Source organism: Equus caballus, chromosome 23, assembly GCF_041296265.1.
Source record: "Equus caballus isolate H_3958 breed thoroughbred chromosome 23, TB-T2T, whole genome shotgun sequence".
Lineage (NCBI taxonomy): Eukaryota > Metazoa > Chordata > Mammalia > Perissodactyla > Equidae > Equus > Equus caballus.
In genome coordinates, this window is record NC_091706.1 from 11,309,462 (window position 1) to 11,334,463 (window position 25,002).

Below are 25,002 nucleotides of genomic sequence, written 5' to 3' on the forward strand. Positions count from 1 at the left end.
AATTTCTGCCCATCCTTGTCGACACTTCTTACTGTCTACCTTTTAAATTACCACCGTCCTAGTGGATGGGCAGTGATATCTTGATTGTGGCTTTGATTTGCTTTTCCCTTCTGAATAAGGATCTTGAGCATTTTGCCTGTGCCTTTTGGCCTCTTGTGTATCTTCTTTGGAGAAATGTCTGTTTAGCTCCTTTACCCATTTTTAAGTTGAGTTATTAGTTTCTTTATTATTTATTTATTTATTTATTTTTAATTCTTTATTTTTTTATTTATATTTATTGAGTTAATGATAGGTTACAATCTTGTGAAATTTCAGTTGTACATTATTGTTTATCATTCGTGTTGTAGGTGCACCACTTCACCCTTTGTGCCCACCCCCCACCCCACCTTTCCCGTGGTAGCCACTAATCTGTTCTCTTTGTCCATCTTTTTAAATTCCTCATATGAGTGGAGTCATACAGAGATTATCCTCCTCTAACTGGCTTATTTCACCTAACATAATTCCCTCAAGGTCCATCCATGTTATTGCAAATGGAATGATTTTGTTCTGCTTTGCAGCTGAGTAGTATTCCATTGTATATATATACCACATCTTCTTTATCCAATCATCTGTTGATGGGCACTTAGGTTGCTTCCATGTCTTGGCTATTGTAAATAATGCTGCAATGAACATTGGGGTGCATAGGACTTTGGAATTGCTGACTTCAAGCTCTTTGGATAGATACCCAGTAGTGGGATGGCTGGATCGTATGGTAGTTCTATTTTTAATTTTTTGAGGAATCTCCATACTGTTTTCCATAGTGGCTGCACCAGTTTGCATTCCCACCAGCAGTGGATGAGGGTTCCTTTTTCTCCACAACCTCTCCAACATTCGTTACTATTAGATTTAGATATTTTTGTCATTCTAATGGGTGTAAGGTGATATCTTAGTGTAGTTTTGATTTGTAATTCCCTGATGATCAGCGATGATGAACCTCTTTTCATGTGCCTGTTGGCCATCCATATATCTTCTTTGGAGAAATGTCTGTTCATGTCTCCAGCCCACTTTTGGATCGGGTTGTTTGATTTTTTGTTGTTGAGCTGTGAGTGTTCTTTATATTATGGATATTAAGCCTTTGTCAGATATATGACTTGCAAATACTTTTTCCCAGTTGGTTGGTTGTTTTTCTGATTCAATCCTGTTTTCATTTGCCTTGAAGAAGCTCTTTAGTCTGATGAAGTCCCACTTCTTTATTTTTTCTGTTGTTTCCCTTCTCTGAGAAGACATGGTGTCCGAAAAGATCCTTTTACTACTGATGTCAAAGAATGTACTGCCTACGTTTTCTTCTAGAAGCCTTATGGTTTCAGGTCTCACCTTTAGGTCTTTGATCCATTTTGAGTTTATTTTGGTGAATGGTGAAAAAGAATGGTCCATTTTCATTCATTTACATATGGCTTTCCAGTTTTCCCAGCGCCATTTATTGAAAAGACGTTCTTTTCTCCATTGTATGCTCTTTCCTTGACTCTCTGTCGAGAGCTTTTGTGATTCCAGCAGCTCTCTGCCTCAGACATGGTGCCCTCTGCGTGTGCAGTCATCTAAACAGTGCAGGGTCTGGAACCGTGGAGAATCTAAGGCAGTACGGTCATGCTTTGCTTAACAGTGGGGCTAAGTTGTGAGGAGTGTGTCATGGTCAGGCAATCTCGTGATCGTGCAAGCACCACGGAGTTCATAAACCTAGATGGCAGAGCCTCCTACACACCTAGGCTCCATGGGACCAATCTTATGGGACCCCCGTTGTTGACCGAAACGTCCTGATGTAGGGCATGACTGTACTTGCCAACTCCAAGGGCACGGAAGTGTAGTCTGTGGGGCTCTTTCAAAGAACGGAGACGCTCGAGGCCTACTCTGGACCCACTGACTCAGAATCTACTGGGATAGTTCCCGGCTTTAAAGACCAGACATAGTCCTCATCTGCAGACATCTCCTCAATGGTTTTTCACGCTGGGTTTTCCCTCATCTGAAAAAATCAGGCCAAGAGATTGTGAGGATCCATAATTAGTGTTTTAATACATTTGGCAGGACTCAGTGTTTTGCACGTTCTGTGATACTGGGATCTGCGTCTTCACTGTAACGTGTTAAACCTTTAAATCTTGTGCAAAAGTCATGTCATTACCTAGAGAATCCTTCTGTGAATGGCAGGCAGATTGCCATCTTTCTGTTTCCGCCTCCTCACCTTTAAAATGGGGAGAATAACGGTTACCTGCCTTTTGGATGTGAGGATTAAAGGAGACAGTTGGTGCAAAGCAGTTGGCACAGGATCTGGCACAAAGTGAAGCCTTCAATAAATTATGATTACAGTAGTTTTGATTTCCCTCCAGTCGGAATAGAGTTTAGTTGAAGTTAGTGGCTATGTCACAGCTGTGTCTCAGGCTGGTGTCTGCCGCCCTGAGCTAAGCCATACAAATCCCTAGAATAACTTTTCAAAAGCCTGTTAGCCTCTTGAGGCTCCTACACTTCTTTATTTTATTTTATTTTATTGCAGTAACAGTGGATTCTAACATTATGTAGCTTTCAGATGTACGTTGTAATATATTTCGAATTCTGTGTAGATTACATCGTGTTCACCACCCAAAAACTAATTATAGTCCGTCACCTCACATGTGAGCCTCATCACCCCTTTGGCTCTCTCCCCTCCCCCCTCCCCCTATGGTAACCACCAATCCAATCTCCGTTGCTCTGTGTGTGTTTGTCCTTGTTTTTATCTTCTGCTTATGAGTGAGATCACACGGTGTTTGACTTTCTCCCTCTGGTTTATGTCACTTCACATAATACCCTCCGGGTCCATCCACGTTGTCACAAATGGCCGGATCTCATCATTTCTTAGGGCTGGGTAGCATTCCATTGTGTATACATACCACGTCTTCTTTATCCGTTCTTCCCTTGATGGGCACCTAGGTTGCTTCCAAGTTCTGGCTGTTGTGAATAATGCTGCAGTGAACCTAGGGGTGCATGTGTCTTTCTGCATTGGTGTTTGCAAGTTCTTTGGATAAATACCCAGCAGTGGGCTAGCTGGATCGTATATACGGTAGATGTATTCTTAGTTTTCCGAGGATACTCCATACTGCTTTCCATAGTGGCTGCACCAGTCTGCACTCCCACCAGCGGTGTAGGAGAGTTCCCTTGTCTCCACATCCTCTCCGACACTTGTCTCTTGTCTCGTTAATTAGAGCCATTCTGAGCAGAGTAAGGTGACCTCTCCTTGTAGTTTTGATTTGCATTTCTCTGGTGGCTAATGATGTCGAGCACCTTTCCATGGGCCTGTTGGCCATCCGTTAAGTCTTCTTTGAAGAAATCACTGCTCAGATCTTTTGCCCGTCTTTTTAATTGGGTTGTTGATTTTTGTTGTTGTTGAGCTGTATGAGTTCTTTCTGTATTTTGGCTATAAACCCCTTATCCGATATATGGTTTGCAAGTATCTTCTCCCAGTGGTTAGGTTGTGTTTTGGTTTTGTGGAGGGTTTCCTTTGCCGTGCAGAAGATTTTTTTTACTTTGATGTGGTCCCATTTGTTCCTTTTGTGTTTGGTTTGCATTGCCCAGTCAGACGTGGTACTTGAAAATAGGCTGCTAAGACTGCTGTCAAAGAGCATACTGCCTATGTTTTCTTGTAGGCGTTGCATGGTTTCGGGTGTGACATTGAAGTCAAACCCGAGGAGGCTGCAGTTCCCCGAGAGCGAGCGTAGCGGGGACCCTGCGTCCCTGTCAGCGCACCTTGCCGCTCCGCGGAGGTCCGAAGCAGCTTGTGGGCAGGGCCCAGGAGTTCTCCCAGGAGGGTGTCCCTGTCGCTGTCCGCAGTCCAGCGCCGGAGGGGGGACGGGGCAGCGGCCGGGGAGCGTGTGGGCGGCGGCGCGCGCGGGGAGCGCGCGCGCGGCTGCTGGGCCACCGTCCGGGGAGGTGTCGGCGAGCCGCGCCAGCCTGGCCAGAGCCGAGCCCGGCGGAGTCCGGCCGCGCTCTGCTGCTCTCCCCCGGGCCGGGCTCGTCCGTTCCCCCGGCGTCCGTGTCCCCGCTGGGCACAGCAGCCCGGGCCCTGCACAGCCATGGCCGCTAGCCTGAGGAGGCCCTCCTTGAGCTCCCGCTCTTCCTGCTCGCCGGACACGGACGACCAGGGCGCCTGCGAAGATGATTGCATCTGGGAGAGGTACCTGGGGGCGTGGGCCTGGGGGCTGGTGGGAGGCGAGCGTGTGGAATGAGGAAAGTCACTCAATAGGGACAGGTGAAAGTGCCCTGCCAGCAGTGAGGATCCAGCTGCAGTTCAATACTGTGAATGTGTACTTTTATCAGTGTGCCTGGTTGTGTTAATTCTCCACCAGTACAGAGCAACCTAGATGAAGGAAGAAAGACGAAAGATGGTTGGAAAGAGTCAAACATAAAATTTTTAGGATGACTATGTAGAAGGACCTAAGTAGAAAGACTTTGAGCGTCTGGTGAGAGTACTTAAAGGGATTGACCATGAAAGTTTGGCAGAAATGGATGCAAAGCCATGAAAGATCAGGAAGAAAGAAGTGTGGAAGGTTAAGGTAGAAGAGCAGTTGTCCTTTTCAGGAGTAAGGAACTGAGGGGTCTTGAAGGAAAGGAGTGAAGAATCTGCTTATGGGATCTGTGTATGTGTTCTAGATCGGGTATCAGCAAAATCCCTGTAAATGGCCAGATAGTAAATATCTGTGGCTTTGCAGGCCTTGTGGATTCTGTTAGTACTTCTCATCTCTGCCCTTGAAACTTGAAGGCAGTCATAGACAATAAGTAAACGAGTGGGCCTGGCTGTGTTCCAGTAAAACTTTATTTTCAAAAACAGGTGGTAGTCTGGATTTGTCTAGTTTGGTGACCCCTGTTCTAGATGATAACAATTTCCAGGATGTGGACATAGTTAAGTGGAAGTGAAGACTGTTAGAAACCAAGGGGTTAAGATTCTTTAAGATTAGTGTATTGACTATAAACTGTCTATATCTATCATATCTAGAGGACACTCCACCACCAACAGAATATACATTCTTCTTAAGTGCTCAAGGAATATTCTCCAGGAAAGATCATATGCCAGGCCATAAAATGAGCCTCAATAAATTTAAGAAGGGCTGAAATCATACAAAGTATGTTCTCTGATCACAATGAAGTGAAAATAGACATCACTAACAGAAAGAAATTTGAGAAATTCACAAATATGTGAAAATTAAGTAACACTTCTCAATCCAATGATCGAAGAAGAAATCACAAGGGAAATTAGAAAGTAGTTTGAGATGAATGAAAATGAAAACACACCATACCAAATATGGGATGCAACTAAAGCAGTGGTAAGAGGGAAATTTATAGCTATAAATGCCTACATTAAAAAAGAAGAAAGTTTAAAAAAAGAAGAAAGATATCAAATCAAAAACCTAAACATCTACCTTAAGACAGTGGACGTGTAAGAGAAAGAAGTGGCGGTAATCACAAGGGTCTGAAATGGCCTAAGGAGATGGAATGGAATGAAAGCCCAGATAGAAAAGTTGGAAAAAAGTTGGAAAAGTTAGGTAAGAAGAACAGTTTGTCTTTGTAACTGGACCATAGGAAAGTAGGATGGTTTATATGTTTTTGCTATAGAATTATTAAGTTCCCATCTGTACCACTTTCATCTATTTTCTCTGTCAAGCTGAAGTCAATGTCATTTGCAGAGCTTAAAGAGAAATGCAGCATTGGAGGTTTGAAGAATAGTCCTTGTGTAGGGTGGCTGAAATACTCCTTGTATGGAGTCGACTAGAGAAAACCATTAAGAATTTCAGGCTGTTGAGGATCCTTTTGAGGCTGGTAGTAGTGTATTACAGGGGACTACTGATCTGCTCTGTTGTGTGATTCCTTCAGCTGCATTTGTGTATGTGGGTGAAGGCACAGGAAAGGCAAATGTTTGCATAAATATATGGCTAGGATTTTTGCTAGATGGGTGAGATGGAAAGATAAATGGGCAGGGAAATTTAGGATGTTGAAATGATGGGCCATGGTCAATAAGCTAGATAAGGATGGAAGTAAAGAAAGGAAAAGCTACTGAAGGGGGAGCAAATAGAGGGATCAACTAACCGGAGGTCACCAGGAGGTTTAATATACAAATCAGCTCCACAAGGGCAGGGAATCTGTTTTGTTCACTAATGTGTCCCAGCCCCTGGAATAGTGCCTGGCACACAGTAAGTGTGAAATATTTGCATTTGTTGAATGAATGATCATGGCAGAGTAGGGGTCATCTAATATGAAGCCGGGAGAATGGGGAGCTGTAGTCAGAGTTGCATGTTTGCATGAGTGATGGCGGAGGCGAAGCGTTATAGATCACACCTCGTGTGTCTGACACGCACATATAGCATGTTCTCAGTACCTTTTAGCTTTTGTCATTATGTTTTTTGGCCTTTTATAGGAATTACTTATTTTTAAAGAAATAAAGTAGAGTCATATCTCTGCAAATGGGTGAGTTGACCTTTCCAAAATAAGTATCATTTAAAGCCATTGGAGCATTCAAGGTTGATAGATTCCACCTTGTACCGGCAGACTAAACAAACAAAATACTACTAGGACTTATCTTCCTTTCCAAATTAGCCTCATCTACTTCTCAAAGCCAGAAGCTCAGAGTACTTCTAGCACTTTCTATTGTTTTGTTTATTTTGCTTATCACAGTGCGTGTGGTCAGCTTTATATTTACGGTGCTGTATCACCTCTCTTAAGTACGTTGACCTTTCACGAGGCTTTGAAAGGCCTCTTTTTTGCTTTTAGTGTAGGGCTGAAGTCTCCTTTAAAAATAGGGATGGCTGTTTGCAAAAGAAAAGTTCACAGAAGAAGGCTGAAATGATAATAGTCTAATTTTTAAACAATACCAGTGTTTTTCCATTTAGCTAAAGGAATCAGAGAAGTATGTTGATTTTGAGGAATCATGTCTTTTTTGGGTAACTTTCAGCGGTTCTTACCCTGTTTCTCCATAGTATAGTTACTTGTACACAGTGGATATTTAAGAAGTCTGTACTGGCTGATCCTTAACTGTAAAATAAGCAGTTCTCTGAAATGCCCTTGCCTCTGCCTCTTTGCCTGGTGAATTTCTTTCATGATCCAGTTCAAATATCACCACTGAAATTACCCCCACTCTTACAGGAAACGAACAGGCCTCTGTCCCTAGAGTAGTTGGTAAGTATTTTCTAGTGCGCTGACATCGTTTCCTTGTGTCTCTCTTTCTCATCCTCACCTTTTCTCTACCAAGGAGCAGGGACTTTGGTTTATTCATCTTAGTGTCTCCAGTGCCTTGCATGTGCCTGCCATGTATGTGCGGTGCTCCAGAATTGTCTAGCAAATGAGGTGGCAGCAAGAAAACTCATTCTACAAGCATGCTGTAGGCTTAGATAGGAAAACTCTGCCCTCTAAAGGATTTTGCCTCTTTAGAATTTTTCTGCAGTCAAGATACTGCTGCTAGGTGAATGATTAATCTATTAATCAATGATTAATTGATTATGGCCCCATGATCTAACCTGTAGATGTAATTAACTTAGAGAAAAGTTAGCCTTTTTTCCTACACCAGCTTCTTTTAAATTAAGCATAACACATAGGTGATACTCAATAGATATTTGTTAAGGTACAGATGTCCACCAAGATGTCAACCATGAGCGTTATTTGGGGGGTGGTATTTTTGTTTTTTAACTTTCTTCTTTAGATAGAATTTTTTCATTATTTGAATTTTCCAGTTCAGGATACATATATATTGTCCATTTTTAAAAGATATGGTACATGACAGAGACAATTAAGAGAAATAAATGCTTTTGTATAATTTGGAACCAGTCAGCTGGGCATGGTGGGCCAGTTCATTCTTTGGTAACAAATCTCAGTGGCATAGGAAAGCAAGTATTTATTTGCTACAGGTGGATGGGGGTTCTTCTGCATCCAGTGTCTCAGATCCAAGCCTTTTCCATCTCCAAGTGGCTTCTGAAGTTACTGCAGCCAGAGGAGGGAGAGACGGAAGAGACCTGCCAGCTCTCACCTGCCTTGGCACATGTCACTTTGCCATCGCCAAAACTAGTCCCGTGCGTGGCCTCAAGCTGATTGCAAAGTAGAATGGAAAATGCAGAGGAGCACCAATAGTCTCTGCTAACATGACTGTGACTCTCATTTTCCAGTTACTGTGATGAATGTATGTTGGATCCAGACTGCGGTTTCTGCTACAAAATGAACAAATCAACCGTCATTGACTCTTCATGTGTTCCAGTTAATAAGGCATCTACAAATGCGGCAGCCTGGGGCAGGTATGCCACTCATTACACACCATAAGAATATACAATCAAATTTCAGCATGACACAATTTTAAACTTACAGAGTGACTGCACTTGAAGTCCATGACGACACTTCTTTTAAGCTGGTCTTCAGAACGACATTATTTTGCAGCATGTACTGATGAAAGTAGGTACAAAACATTGCAGCTGTATGTTTCATAAACTAAGAGTAGAAAGCACTCAAGCCTAGACTTCAGGAAATCCAGATTCCAGACCCACCTCTGCCCTAAGCTATAGGAATTTGGATCTTGAGGCTGGTGTTCCTAAATATTGCCAAGGCAATTTCTCCTGCTGTGTATTGTTTAACTACACCAGTAATTTTCAAAGTCCCAAACTTAAGTGAAAGACCGAAAATTGTCAAGTCAGAATCAATTAATCTCATTTTAAATTCTTTGATGGAACTATTGTTTTGTTAAAATACTTTCCTGGAGTTTAATGAAATTAAGCAAAATAAGGATAAAAGTTGGTAATCACTGGCATGTCATTAATCTGGGAAACTGTAAACCTTTCTCTTTTTGAGAGAACACTTTGGTTAGTAGTAGGCTCATAAATGAAATAGTTGTATAGAACAAATAATTCCCCACATTTATGAACTAATATTCGTATCCATGGACATAGAAAACATGCAAATATTAGTTGACATTATTTAAACCTCTTTTGTGTTTTAAATTCCCATAAAAGGAATAATGTGCTCTCATCCTGTCTGCCTCATAGTACTGATGAAGGCAATGAAATCTGTAATAAAGCACTTGTATCTCCTAGGAGCTATAAGGATAATATATCATCATTAATCATTATGCTGTTGTCATTAATTATTTTATTAGAGAATTACTCCAAAGAAGTAGAATAAATCATATGGTAGTTGAGTGAAAACCCAGACCACATTTTAAATACACAAATTACAAAGAAATATGTAAAAGAAATGCAATTATTACTTAAAATGAAAAGTTGAAAGAGCTTCTTCTAAAAACACCCAGTGTGTAATTTTCATCGGTGAAGCTTCAAGACGGAGTAATTGATTAAATATTTCTGGATGTAATAGTTTGCAGTTTTAACCCTTATGATTCTTTTTTCAATAGAAAAAACTGAAAGTTACTAGTCTAGAATCATGAATATGTTATGAAATCTGTGTATGTAGTTTCCTTTATTTCACAGAATGACCTTATAAACTTATTAAAAATATCTACTAATGGTAAGGGGACACTAAAATTGGACATTTCTCTCACCCTCAGTAGGACGTCTAGAGGTCAGAGGCCTCAAAATAGGAGTTTTGTTCTTTTTGAAAATAACAAATTATACAACTTTTTAATACAAATGTATATTACTTCTTTTATTTCAACTTAAATCGTATATTTTATTTATATTTTTATACCATTATTCCTTGACTGCACACACTGCTACAGAAAAGTGAGGCACAGATAATACCTAAGTAGAAAAAATACAAAGAACTAAACAAAATAGACAAAGAACTTTTATATTTGTAGAATATCCTTAGATAATCTCAAACTCTTTACCCAAAAAAAACAGGCTTCCTCACTCTTCTCTGTGCAGAGCAGCAGCCCTCACCCCAGCTTGGCCACTGCAGTTGGGTGCCTCAATCTGTGATAGAAAGAAAGCAAAAAAGACAGGCTATGTTCACCATGAAAAAGTCCTACAACAGATTTTCCATTTGTAGGGAAAATAGCATTCACTGTATTTTTGTTTGTTGGTTGATTGATAGGTTTTATACGATTACCTGGAATGGAATTCTCAGGGCAAAATCTACCATTACTTGGATTCACATCTGAGATATACTATTTATAGATATTTCAGGGGCGAGTACTGAGGCAGTTCATAGCCATATATCCTGATCTCTAACTGTAGCTATTTCCCGAAGGGACACGGGGTGAAATGGTAATACCATTCATGATGGACATCATATGATGATTTTGATGAACTCTGAATTGTCTCAACTAAGGAAAACCGTTTGTATAATCAACCATAATTTACTGGAAACAAAACTTTGAGTCAATCAGCATGCTTTTCTATATGTTGGTAAATTTCAATAAAAAATATTTTTAAAAAATCATTTAGTTCTCCAAAGAAGATCTATCTACAAATGGCCAGTAAGCACATGAAAAACTGCTCTATGTCACTAATCACTAGGGAAACGCAAATCAAAACTACAATGAGATACCACTTCATACCCATTAGGATGGCTACTATCAAAAAAACAATTGTTGTGGAGGATGTGGATAAAGTGGAAACAATGCGCACTGTTGATAGGAATGTAAAGTGATGCAGCCACTATGGAAAACAGTACAGTGGTTTCAGAGAATTTTAAAAAAGAATACATATCATCTAACAATTACATTTTTGGTATATCCAAAAGAATTGAAAACAACATCTTGAAGAGGCATTTGAAACCCATGTTCGTAGCAACATTATTCACAATAGCCAAAAGATGGAAGCGAGCCAAGTATCAATTGACAAATGGGTGGATAAACAAAATATGGTATATACATACAATGATGGATTATTCAGACTTAAAGGAAAGAAATTCTGGTACATACTACAGCATGGATAAACCTTGAAGACGTAATGTTAAGTGAAATGAGCCAGTCACAAAAAGACAAATGTCGTATGACTCCACTAATATGAGATACCTAGAGCAGTCATATTATAGAGACAGAAAGAAGAGTGTTGGTTGCCACGAGTCGGGGGAAAGAGGGAAAAGGGAGTTGTTGTTTAACGGATATGGAGTTTCAGTTTTGCAAAATGAAACTAGTTTTGAAGATTGTTTGCACAACAGTGTGAATATATTTAACACTGCTGAACTGTACAATTAAAAATGGTTAATATTTAAAGTGGTTAAGATGGTAAATTTTATGTTATGTGTATTTTACCACAATTAAAAATAAAAAAGGAAAACCCATTTAAAAATCATTTAGCATACTTCTAGAAAATACAGTGCACCGAGCTGAGGGAAAACCTTCTCCTCCTGCCCATCACCCCCTGCCCCTCCCACACGCATCCCACACACGTGCGAACACTGGTTTAATGCACAGCTGAACTGGAGAGAAATCCCCAGCTGCCACAAATGAGAGGGAGAGCAGCAAGCCCATATGGAGACCCAACAGCCCATGGGAATATCAGAAGCGAAGCAGGGCTTCAGGGTGAGAGGTTAGTGTTTTAGTTGCTGAGAGAGATAAAGCTCCCAGCCTTGCCTCTAGAACTGTGAAGTGCTATTTAGGCTCTGAAATAGGGGCAAGAAAAACTGGACTGGGCTGGGCTGGGCTGGGCTGGGCAAGCTGCGAAGTTCTGCTGCCCACTTGGGGCCCTGAATAGAAGCAGTGTCACACGTGAGAAAGCAGAACCAGGAGCCTTCACTATGGGGAAGTACGGGTTCTAATTTCACACTGCCTTTGTGAAGCGTGAACGTGTTGAAAAACATGAACGCTGAAAAAAAGTGGGTCCCAAACTGGAGATAGCCACAGAGCCACTTCAAACATAAACATGCCGTTGTCAGAACCCAGGACACATGAGACTTGCTTGGAAAGCAACTCAGTAAATATGAGATGACAGTCAAAAATTACAGACTACATCAATTAATGAAGGAAAGAAAGCCACCAAGTGTGACAAATGGAAAAATGAATACCTAAAGAACCTTGTATTACAAATAAAATTTTGAAAGAGATTTTTAAATAATATGTGTAAAAGAAATAAAGAAGGTAGTATAATTGTTTCAATTATACTGAAAGCTGTACACTTATGAGTTGTGCATTGTATGTGTATATGTGTATGTAAGTATCTGTACATGTATATACCTAAGTATATACTTAAGTAAATTTAAAAAAAACCTTGGAAAACTAAAATAACATAAAATAAAAGATAAATAACATAGAAGGTGGTATGGGAACTTCTAGAAAAAAGCCCTCTATATTCCTTTGTTTTTTTTCAGAAACAAATGGAGACTATAATTAGTTTTGAAACTTGCTAAATATACATGTTAAAAATATGAGTGTCATTTCTTAAAAATATTTGCTAATAGAGGGGGGAAAAACCAAGAGAATCAATCAAACGAATAAAACAGGAAAAGAGGGAATTTACAGGGGAAAAAAAACATGGTTAGGAGGAATCACCAAAAAACCCAGCAAAATTAAGTATAAATATACGCTTGTTATTATAGTAAAGATAAACCAATTAAACATACCTATTAAAGACAAAGATCCTCAAACTGGATTTTTTTAAATGTAGTTGTATGCTATTTACGAGAGACAATCATAGAAAGGTTGGAAATAAAGGAGTGAAAAAAATTAGATAAGTGCTAAATCAAGAAGACAAAAAAAATAGATTAGAGAATTGGGAAAACTTAATAACAAGCTTGATGTAAGAGTTAAATAATCAACCTAACACATAAAGAATTTCATTCTTTTCAGGCAAACATAGAGCACTTATGACAATTTACCATATTCAAGAACAATAAATTCAAGAAATTTTTTTTTAAGATTTTATTTTTTTCCTTTTTTCTCCCCAAAGCCCCCTGGTACATAGTTGTATATTCTTTGTTGTGGGTCCTTCTAGTTGTGGCACGTGGGACACTGCCTCAGCGTGGTTTGATGAGCAGTGCCATGTCCGCGCCCAGGATTCGAACCAACGAAACACTGGGCTGCCTGCAGCGGAGCGCGCGAACTTGACCACTCAGCCACGGGGCCAGCCCCAAATTCAATAAATTTTTATAAATGTATATATATTTCAGTAAATTTTAAGTAAATCTAGATAACCAATATTACGCAAAACATATTTTCTAACCAAAATGCAATAACACTGCAAGCAATAGCAAGATATTTATCACCGCTTCTACTTTAGTTTGGGAGGTTAAAAAAATACTTCAAATTAATTAAAGGGGGAAGAAGAAATCTTCATGGAAAATAGGACATTAAAATTAACAACTGAAAAGATCCACAGGAAGTTAGAACTAGAACACAGAGTTAGCCTGTAGAGTGAGCAGACGATGGAAATTAAAAGATAAGAGAAAAAAATAAGGCAAAGCAAAGAAATACTAAAGGATCAAAAAACAAAAGTAAGTTGTTTCTTAGAGATCAATGTAATGAAGAAACCTCTGGTAATACTGGTTAAGAAGAGAAAGAAGGCACAGATAAACAGTATTTAGAATGACAAAAGGGCACATAACAGATAGTAAAGATTTTAAACCTCATAAGAGAACACTACGAATAAAATTGTCCAATGCATTTGAAAACAGGTAAAAGAGACAGTTTTCTAGAAAAAACATAATTTTGCAAAACCAATTGGACACCTCTGTGAAGTGAGATTTTTATTCCCATTAGACAGAAGAACAGTGATGCTTAGAGGGTCTGAATGACTTTCTCGAAGTTAAAAAGCCAGTAAGTCCACCATTTTTAGGGGAACAACATTTGGGTAGTGGAAAGATGCACATTTTAGAGTCAGACAGTTTCAAATTTGAGCTTTTATCATTTACCTCATAAGTGGCCCTTGGACAGGCTGGGCCTCTCTGAGTAAAATGGGAGTCATATAATTGCTGTTTAACAGTCTGGTTTTTATGAAGATTAAATAAGGGTCTATCTGAAGACACTTGTAAAAATAGAATGCCCTGTGCAAATGTAAGTAGTAATATCGTTTACTAATTTTTATTTTTTTTTTTAGATTTGTCAGTAACACATTTTCTAGATTAGAATAAGCACTTCCTAACAGATAAGTGCATTAGGATACTTTCTATTTATTTATCTGTCTGTGCATCTACCTCCATATCTCCTGGCTCTCTCTACATACAAAACCATGAATAATCTATTCTGGAACTTTAAACACCCTGACTCGTGAAAAGTATTGCTAATGAGGGATACTTTCTTAATGTGCTGATTCAGTATTTGTTTCCTATAATACATCATTTTCGCCCTGTAATTATACACACTAAAATAGCTAGATAAAGTCCCTATTTGGCAATTCATTGTTCTAACTCGCACTGAATGCCTGGTTTATTGTGTTCATTCAGCAGAGAAGTTTTTCTGAAAGCTGCACTCTGATACAACAACCAGCCTTTTTTCCCCGCATCCCAGCCCTCTCCCACACGGAATTCTAGTCAATCTAAACCCCTTATGAGAAATATCCCATATCCATTATGATTTCCTGCCTGGATGCCTCTCCACAGGCTGTCCTTTCTGCCTAGAATTTACCCTCCTTCTCCCTCTTTGTGATCTCTGCCTGACTTTTAACCATTATCTTTTGCCCAGATCAGGTGTCACTTTTTCCTTACAGTCTCTGGTTGGCCCCAGAACACAATGCTGATTATATCCCCTGCTGTCCTCTAGCACTTCCTTATATAATTTATATGATAATTATACAGTCTTACATGATAGTAGTTTGGGTTTGGATGTATCTTCTCTTCTGGATTATAGATACCAGTGTCTGTATCCTGCACTATTTTTAATCCCTTGATGCCTTGTACATATCAAGCATTCAATCAATAATTGTTTAATGAGAAATGGAAAAGGCTGCCATCAGTGGAAAATTTATATATAAGAGTTTGAAAGTACACAGTTCCAAATGAGAGGATGTGGTGTTCCTATCATTTCATTTTAGTTGTATCTCCTGCATTCATACTTATTTCCAGGAAAGGAAACCTCTAAAAGAAAAATGAGAGTGATAACGATTTTAATTAACAATGTTAAATGTTTACTTGGTACTGATTAAAACACTGAAAAAGTTTAAAGAATAAAACTTAACCATGTACTTTAAGAATGCATACTACATATTGCTTGTAGTCATACTACATGACAAATACTTTTTAAAAATTATTGAAAGGAATATTCAGCACATTTCCTCAAAACATTCACTGGTATATCAGGGAAGCAATATATCTGTAGTGACAGTGTGAGGTGTAATATGAAATTAGGCCAAATAGCAAAAACAGGAATTTTCCTTCATCACCTCTCTTTTTTTAATTTAATTTTTAAAGATATGCATCAGTTGGCGTTTAGAAAAGGAAATTTATCAATAACAAACTATATCAGTGTCTTAATGTATTCATATACAGGATTGCTGTTGTTATCAGTTATTTATATTGGGGATTTAAAATAAAGTATAGTTTAAAATTAATTTTGCCAGCATACATTTTATAGAGAGAGAGCAGTAGAGAGAGAATCTAATATAAAATATTTTAATCCATTTTGCTTTTTGAACAGTTCCTTTGTGTTTTTTCCGGAATAGAAGTCATTATGCTAGATTACCCCCTTTAAGATCTGTAGCTGTGTGCTTTGCATTTGTAAGTTTCATCTATACATAAATAATTTCAGAGACCACATCCCGCTGTGGTCTTCTTTTTTCACGTGCAGAAACTTAGACTTTCTTGGATTTAGAGATTGTCTCTTGTGAAATCTGATGCTATTTATGATGCAAAGTATACAAATAAGAAAAGCAAAATATTTATGAATAATTTATCTGCCTCCTCCATGTTCATTGTCCAGTTTCTTAGCTGACATTTAATTATAATAATAAACACATTTTAACAGTTTTATCCAAGTAGTAACACTCGTAATATATTTGACTACCCTTCATTTTAGGCCAAAACCTTACATTTTTAGTTAGTCCCTTTTACATTTTTTAAATTATTCTTCAGTTCATACTTCATCTGAAAAGTAGTCTGTGAGTTATTTCTCACTAAAGAACAGTGTAAGACTTTTAGTATAATGATAAAGGCTGAGACTAGAATTGCATGTGTTTGATGAATATCAAATAATAATGGCGAGTCTTGGTTCATCAAATATTGCTGCAACTTAGCAACGAGGATCTGGTACTGCAGAGCTGAAGTCTGGGGAGCTTGGGATTTGTCAAAGAGGGGACATAGGGAGCAATAGGAACAAGAGGAAGGAAAATGCAAGGCTGGAGTTGATCCTGGAAATGTGAGTTTGGATCAGTGTCAGAGAGCCTTATTTAGGAATTTAATTTGATTTTTATAGGTACACTTTCATAGGTGTGGAAATCATACTGGCAAAGATTTTAGGTGAATGACTTTATGTGATACCCAGATGTGGATATGACATAGTGAGATATAGTTCTCTTCCAGATATACTAAATATATTAAGAAGAAAATTGGTTGGCACTATCAGGATTTTAACACTTGGCAGGAAACATTATCTAACTAGAAATTGATAATGTGTTTTCATTCCATTTTTATTATAACTATCTTCTATTCTTGGCAACTGTGGTTGGTTGTATTATTGTTCAAATTATCTGCTGCACTCGCTGGGGAAAGATTAGATTTCCCTCGCCCATTCAGTCCTATTCACATGACTTGCTCTGGCCAAGGAAATGAGTGTGGAACCAAGCTGTGTCACTTCCGAGCTGAAACTTTAAGAGCAAGGATTTGCCGTGTCCTCTTTTCCCTTTGGAGTAAAGTTGGCAATGTCCCAGAATAGATGTTCCTTTAGCTATGGTCACAGAGTACAGAAATGTGGAGCAGACCCAGCAGTGACCTCAGAGGGACCTGTAATGTGAGCAAGAAACTAACTCAGTTTATGGACTGGGATTTGGGGCTCTGTTGTTACCTCGGCATAACGTATTCTCTTCTGACTGGTAAAGCAAGATGAACTGTATTCCACTGTGGAAATGGCAGAAAATTTTTTAATTTAAGTTATAAAAGGAAGCTCATTTTTTTCAAACTATTAAACAAATAATAGTACAAGGAGAAGAAAAATATGGTAAATAATCACAAAAGGAGTTACCAAGTGCCTTAAGTTTGGGGAACACTGCTCTAGGTGGTAGGGAGCTGTTAAGGCTTTTAAGTCGGGGCTAAGGTGAATGGATTTGGGTTTAGAAGTTAAAATTCTGATAGAAAAAGGAAGAATTTTTAAAAGAACAGGTAGATGGTAAGGCAGGGCATTTGAAATTTATTAATATAAGGGATGTGGAGGGGTACCATCTGCATTTTAAAATATATTTGTATGTATTTAAATTTATATTTAAAAATTAATATTTAAAAAATGATAAACTATTATGTTATATAAATACATTAATTAAAATTATAAAATATATATATTTTAATACAGACACATAAAAGGAAGATTATCATGTTGCTGTGATACAGAAAGAAGAACAGCATTGGAAATCCAAATACTCTCAGAAAGTTTCTTGCTAGGGGCCAGCCCGGTGGCACAGGGGTTAAGTTTGCATGTGCCGCTTCTGCTGCCTAGGGTTCGCCGGTTTGGATCCTGGGTGCGGACATGGCACCGCTTGGCAAAAGCCATGCTGTGGCATGCGTCCCACATATAAAGGAGAGGAAGATGGGCATGGATGTTAGCTCAGGGCTAGTCTTCCTCAGCAAAAAGAGGAGGATTGGCAGCAGATGTTAGCTCAGGGCTAATCTTCCTCCAAAAAAAAAAAACGTTTCTTGCTAGACTGCATGTGTGAACTAGACCCAGTTTTTCAGATTAAAGAGCTGCTGCCTCAATACACATCATTTAGTATTCAAGTCCTTCCTACTCTCATGGTTTCAGTGCCAGCTTTAAAAAAATAAACAAAATAGTTTTTCCATTATGTATGATCTTGGTTTACAGGTTCTTACTGTTTGTACAACAATGACTGCGTGTTTTATCACTTGGAATTTGCATAGACATTCATGACCTGGTATCAGTCAGAACCCCTATGGCTTCAAAATGATGCCAGAATGGCAAGTGGAAACTATCAGAACACATTACATTGTCCCCATGATTTCTAGGAAGAGCTCATTATAACGCCCTTCACTGTATCATGACTGGTCTTTTATTGTGACAAGTGCTGTTTTTTCCGTCTAAGAATTTTATTTATAAAATAAATATTTCCAAGTATTTGCCAACTTCATTTTCATTCCAGAGACACATGTGCCCTGGAACCCTCTAAAAAATAAAATAGATGAAAATTTATTTTTCCTTATTGTTGTTGTTTATTTGATATATGAGTTACAGGGAAAAGATTGGATATAGACCTATTCTGTATGGACAAACCCATAAATGTTAATATTCTTATGTTTAATTATTGATAGGTTGGATTTTATAACAGAATTTAAATCTTATTCACATTGGTAAGGTATTTGTAGCTGGAAGTATGAAGAGTTTTTTCTAAAGTCATTTTGTAACATTGAAATTTGATATTGTGCTACATGCTATTAAAAATGTATTAAAAAGACACAGACATTACCTCAAGATTGATAGTCTAGGACAGATAGATAGCAACCTTTATACAAGCCTACTTAAAAATTATTGTAAAGAAATGAATGTTCCTTTTACAAATACATAAAGAAAGAAAAGTATTTACCATGTACACTGCTTAGGGTCAAGGACATTGTGAGAGAACGTGTGAAAATATGTTGTAGAATGTGCAAATATGGAATGAGTTTTATAAGTCAACCCTGGCTTTTAGGAATTTCAAATAATGGAAGGCTTGAGGAATAAAAGTTTATGGCAAACTATGGGACAGAGTATTTCAGATACAAAACATGGAGTGTAAATGTTTACAAAATTGGGTGTTCCAACCCTAAAAAATATTTTTAAATAATGGGAATTCTCCCATCACAATGCCTTACGTGAACTTCTTATGACATAACTGAGGGAAAAAATTTCCAAACTATAAAACCATTTATAAATCATTAATTTCTTCTCAGCTTTTAAGGTTCATGAAAATATATCGTATATTATTCTTTATTCTCTTTTCCAGCTTCATTGAGGTATGATTGACAAAAATTGTATATATTTAGGTTGTACCACATGATTTTTGAAGGTGTACAACATGGTAATTTAGTACACTGTGTATACATTGTGAAATGCTTGCCACAATCAAGTTAACACGTCCAGCACCTCACACAGTTACCTTTTGTGTGTATGTTTGTGTTGAGAGCTTTTAAGATGTACTCTCGGCAAATTTCAAGTACATAATACAATCCTATTAACTATACTCACCATGCTGGACATTAAATCCCTAGATCTTATCCATCTTCTAAGTGAAAGTCTGTCCCTTTGACCAATATTGCCACTGGCAACTGCCGTCCCACTTTCTCATTCTATGAGCTTGCCTTTTTTAGGTTCCACATATAAGTGAGATCATACAGCATTTGTGTTTCTGCATCTGACTTATTTCACTTAGCATTATGCTCTCCTGGTTCATCCATGTCCTCCCGAATGGGAAGATTTCCTTTTTATGGTTGAATAATATTCCATTGCATATGTATACCACGTTTTCTTTATCCATTCGTCTGTGGATGGGCACAGGTTGTTTCCATATCTTGGCTCTTGTGAATAATGCTGCAGTAACGTTTTTTATTCTTAATGAAAATTTCATTGAAAGCTTAAAAATGAGATTGATGTGTAATACGTGGAAACGCGTTTATTAAGGCATTCGAGCCCTCAAACTTCTGAAGCTTCAGGGATGGGAAACTATTGTTCATAGAACTATACTGTTTTGTTTTCTGTGAGTGCAGGCTAGTTGACTGAAAACCGATTGACAATGGGAAATCATCTCATTTGTTTTAACATTGAGCTTTTAGGAAGTACTTGATTGTACAGACCTATTGTTACTTTTTAATTATTTGGCTTAGGAAACAGGCATTCAGAATTCTGCTCCGGAGAATCAAGGGACGAAGGAAAGGGGCAGAGCAGTGTTGAGTCAACGTTTTCTATTTCAGTAATGTCTGAAACTTTTCTACATCTGTGCATTCAAACTCTAGTTTTCATCTGGAGGAAAGTGTGTATGAAACGTCTTATCTGCATTTATTATGCCTATTTAATTATTCAACAAACTGTGACTAATAACTTTGCTTATAACCCAAAATAGAATTGCAGAGCTTGGTATTGGTAAAAATTTGGAGGAGATCAACTAGGACAGTGAGACACACTTGAAAAAGAATTTCAAAGGTATCATAAAGCGGAGAAATGTCCTTGCCCTGGGCGCTGTCACAGAAGCTACTTTTAGGAACATCAGAGTTAAACAAAGGATGTTTGGCCAGAACATCCTCTTCCCTGTTAACGGAACTATCATTGTAAGTTCTTCAGGGATTCATAAGATACCTGATGTCTTGGGAGCAGTGAACATTTTAGCAAATAATTTTTTATCTATTATAACAACTTTGCTCCTTTAAATAGAAATTAAGAAGGTACACAGAAATATTTCATGTCTTTTACAATTAAACCAGGAAACGTGTTTAGTACTGCTGCCCAGTTAAGTCTGAGGATTTTTATGGCATTATTTCTGTCTGCCCTAAGCCAGGAGGGAGGTAAGTTCTGGGAAACCACGTTAGTGTAGGGGAGGAAATTTTCCCCCTACCCATCTTAGGTTCTGGACTGTGCTCTGTAACAAAAGAAAAATTAACAAGAAAAAACAAACAGAAGTTTATTAGCATGTATATCTCATATATACGGGAGAGAAACTCAGAGAGGAGTAACCCAAAGAGGTGGCCTAGAATTCAGGCTTATATAGCATCTTAAACAAAGACAATACCTTTTTAGAGAAATGACAAGACAAAGGAAAAGGACCTTGAGTCTCCAGAGGTGGCATATTGTAGGAAGGCACATATATGGGAAAGGAGTGGGAGATAAAGGCTGGTTAGTAAAGTTCGTTATGTAGATTCCTCTGTGCCATCTACAGGCTGGTAGGGTCTAAAGTTGCTCTGTGATTAACTTTTGTCCTTCCTGTTAGAGAGGGAAGAAGGGACACCTTTGTAAATTTATATCCTGCTTTTAGGCAAATAGGGAGAGGGCAGAGAGCTTTTCCTGCATTTGCTACTGCTTAATTGCCTTCAGCTCAAAATGTCAAAAAGGCTTATTTTGGCATAACGTCTTCTGGTTCCCTTCATTTGGCATAACTAGGAAGGGGGATCACACACCTAGGGACATCACTTGGGTCAGAGGAGTGACCCAAGGAAGCTCAAAAGAAGAATTCGGCGTAGGAATGCACGAAATAGATTAGGAAGCATGGGTAGAGGACAAAGAGCTGGAAAATGCTATCATAAAGCTATCCAAATTGGAAGGACAAGGAAGAGAAGAAACTGGAGAAATAGAATGAAGATAAAGCAAGGCAAGCCTATACAAGTTCAAGGAATGTATATCTTGGAGCTGGCTCAGGAAGCACTCTGAGAACATAGTCAGCCTTGTCTGGAGGAGCTTTCTCATTTGTAGATCTTTCTTGGCTGGGCAAGGAGCTGCCTTTGAAGTAAGCAGAACTCCCCCAGATATATTATTGACAGAGTGCTGAGAAGACTCACTGCTTTGAGTTTTTCTTAGAGATTTAGTATTGAAATACAGTGGATATATTTTTAAATATCTGTATACAGTGGATTTTGATATTTTTAAAACATGTATTTCAAATATATTAATTGATGAGGACAGAATAGTATGTGTAGCCTTAAATTTTATGATCTACTGTGTACAAATAACTATTTTATGAATGCAGATGAAGGGCACTCTATCTTTGTTTCATTAAACCCCTCAGCAGCCATCAGTTGCTTTTCTCGACTGGCTTCTATAAATGTTTCATGTCCTGTAGTGCAACAGTTTCGTTTCAGACAAGGCACTGTTTTCTGCATTATGTGAGTGGCTGAGAGAATATAAATTATCCGAAGCCTAAATCTGTGGCAGGTCATCCACAAGTAGAAGCTGACAGAGCCTATCCTAATTGACACGGGAGTGGAGTTGATCATCCTGTGGATTTACCTGTGACTCGTAGCAGCAGTGTAACTTTGACTGGTGACCTCCTGCACCCCACCCCAGCACACACATACACCACCCCCAAAATGAGCAACACACAACCATCTGGTTGTGATTTAGTCTGATTCTTTAAAAAGAGACTTTGTAGCCCTTGTGAGTTTGTGCTGAGCACTCCTTAGTGAGATGTTCAGAGAACTTAATGTTCTCCCAATACCCTTCATTCCTCTTTCATCTTCCAGGTCAAAGATGGAATGAGATGTTTCTGTGTGTGCTGCCGTTTTCAGAAGAGAAGGATAAAGTCACTCACTACCTACATTTGTGGCTCAAGGCATTCTGAAATTGGAAATGGGCCAAACCACAATGGAATAATAATATACTAGCCCAAGATAAAATAAACAATCAAGCATGCCTAGTGTATTAGATATAAAACAAATTTAAAGCATCTGATCCTCTAAGCATTTTTTATTAAGCTCTTTCAAACTCTTAAAAATAGTAATGTTCAGAATTCTTGTGAATTCAGTAGAGCATTACTTTTCACCAACTTCTCTAAGTAAAATAAAGGTAAATGGATAGAGATTCTGGCAGCAGAGCCCAAAGAGACCCATGAAAGGGCAGGTTTATTTGTCTTTTAATCTAGTATTTTATTTTTTTAATGCATATGAATTTTCTTTTATATTCTAAAATATAGCCATATTCAGTTTAGGATTACAATTTTTATTACTTATCCATCGATTTTTCTTCAGTGAGAAAAGGAAAACTTTTATTCCTAGAAAATGTGCTATTTTATCCTGTGGCACATCAGAACATATGTAATTTGAGAAGCATGACAATAAAGCATGGACCCAACCAAGAAACAAACCCATAGTTCACACAAATTAAAAAGAACTAGGCAAATTCTTGTGAAACTGTTTCACACCAGTTCAGTATCAGTCTAAGACGCATTGTAGGCCTCATGTTACAGTTAGGATTTTTCGAACACTGTAGAGTCTACAGTATAGATAATTAAATAAGACTTGAATATCTAATTGAATTTCTGGAATTAAAAAAATGCTCACAAAAGAAGGGAAAGTATTTCAGAAATCTATGGCTCCATAATATCACTAATGGACTCTGAAACATGAACATTAACAGGTTATTCTACTTCTGCAGCTTTTTTGGCCATATTTATTTGACATTTGGCTCTCTTTTATAGAATGGTGGACGTGATATAATTTAACTAAAATAACAGTTAACTATTTTTCCCAGACTGGAAATGTAAGAAGTGACTTTCATTGTGGCTAGCATGTACTGAGATACTTTTCAAAGCTAATAATCCTCATGCACTTAAGTACAAATGCATTCATTCTTAAGTTTGTAAAAATGTTCATCAACTCATTTTCATTAAATCTTATACAATTATGACAATGCTTAGTATTATCAGAATCTTAATTACATTTCTTTAGAGAGTCAGTATGTTATTTGACATAATAAAATCAGCTCTCAAGCCCTCTTGTGTTTTTCCTAAAGTAATAGAGTTTTTCAATTTACCTTTGATTTGTAAAAAGTTTAGGCTAATAAAAAAAAGGTCCAATGAGGAAATTATGAATAATTTATTAAATGTCTTTGATTAGCTTAGTCCTCATAACCTATCAATTGCTGTCTCTACATCTCTAGCTCATTTCCTTGGGAGGTAAAGCAATGCCATTAAAACTCCAGAAATAGAATCTACGTCAGAATGGTTGATTAATTTTTTGAAGTCCCTAGTCTTCACATGTTTAAGTCACTTTAACTCTTAATTGTCATAAATAAAACAGTGCAGGCAAAATTTAAGAGAATATTCCTGATCAGTTTTCCTCCTCTTGGAAGATGTTATTATGGCCTTACAGAATTTGGCAATATAATATTGATGAAGTAATAGGAAATCACTCATATTGGAAATGGTCCAAAATTGAAGCTTTCAAAAGATGGAGTGTTACCTAAGATGTGGCATTGTAGGCTTCAGAGAATTCCCAAGAATGATATTCTTCAATGTAAAATGGAAACTCCAATTTAAAATGTGTGTAGTATAGGAGCTCTGTTTAATTAATATTACAAATTAAATCTTTTTAATTATTATTTAAAATTTTAACTCAAACAGCAGGCCTACTTGGATTCAGGGATGGTAGTGGCAGCAGCAGTGTTTTTAAATCTTACTGAATCTTTTTCACCCCCCCCAGTTAAAAAAAAACATTTGCAAGGAATGACCTTATTTAAATCTTGATTCAAACAAATTGTGAAAAAAATCTTTTAAAAAGACAATCAGGGAAATCTGAACAGTGACAGGCTCCTTAATGCTATCAAGAAATTATTGTTAATTTTTTCAATGGAAAAATTATATTGTTTTCATATTTTTAAAAAGTCCTTGCAGAGATACATACAGAAATAGTTACAGATGAAATAATATGTTATCTGTCATTTGCCTCAGAATAATCTAGAAGAGGTGAGAGTTAGTGCGGGTTTAGATGAAAAGAACTGGCAATGTATTTATAGTTGTTGAAAGTTCATTATGGATATATCAGTATAAAATGTGTATATGAATTATACTGGTAGTCTTTTGAATATATTTGAATGTATAATAAAGGAACAGGTTATATCAAAATAAATGCTGGCCTGGATCAATGACTAAAAATTAAAACAAAAAATGGTAGTTAAGAAGCAAACAGGAGAAATAACATAAAATGGATTGTGAAAATATATGCAATTAAGGCAACAGAAATCTTAAAGAAGAGAAAGAGTAACAAAGGACAGATGGGATAAATATAAAAGAAACAGATAGTAGATTTAAACCAACTATATTGATAAATTACGTTAAATGTAAATGGTCTAGAAACTCCAAATAAAAAGCAGAAATTGCCCAAGTGGATTAAAAAAAGCAAGACTTAACTATTTGCTGTCTGGGGGAGGGGACAGTAATTTAAATATAAAGACATATATGGGTTAGAAGTAAAGGGATAGAAACAGACATACCATGCAAACACTACTGATATGAAAACTGGAGT

At 37.6% G+C, this 25,002-nt stretch overlaps 1 protein-coding gene and 1 pseudogene across 1 annotated transcript in view; both read left to right on the forward strand.

The window, feature by feature from the left end:
* Nucleotides 1-25,002, forward strand: part of LOC102150963 (uncharacterized) — a 229,383-nt gene that overhangs the window by 147,710 nt on the left and 56,671 nt on the right. Inside the window, exon 9 of the mRNA XM_070248111.1 lies at nt 8,148-8,273. Within this exon, the coding sequence (XP_070104212.1) occupies nt 8,148-8,273 (126 nt within the window). The remainder of the gene's footprint in view (nt 1-8,147; nt 8,274-25,002) is intronic.
* Nucleotides 11,405-25,002, forward strand: part of LOC138920446 (mitochondrial import inner membrane translocase subunit Tim17-A pseudogene) — a 30,949-nt pseudogene continuing 17,351 nt past the window's right edge.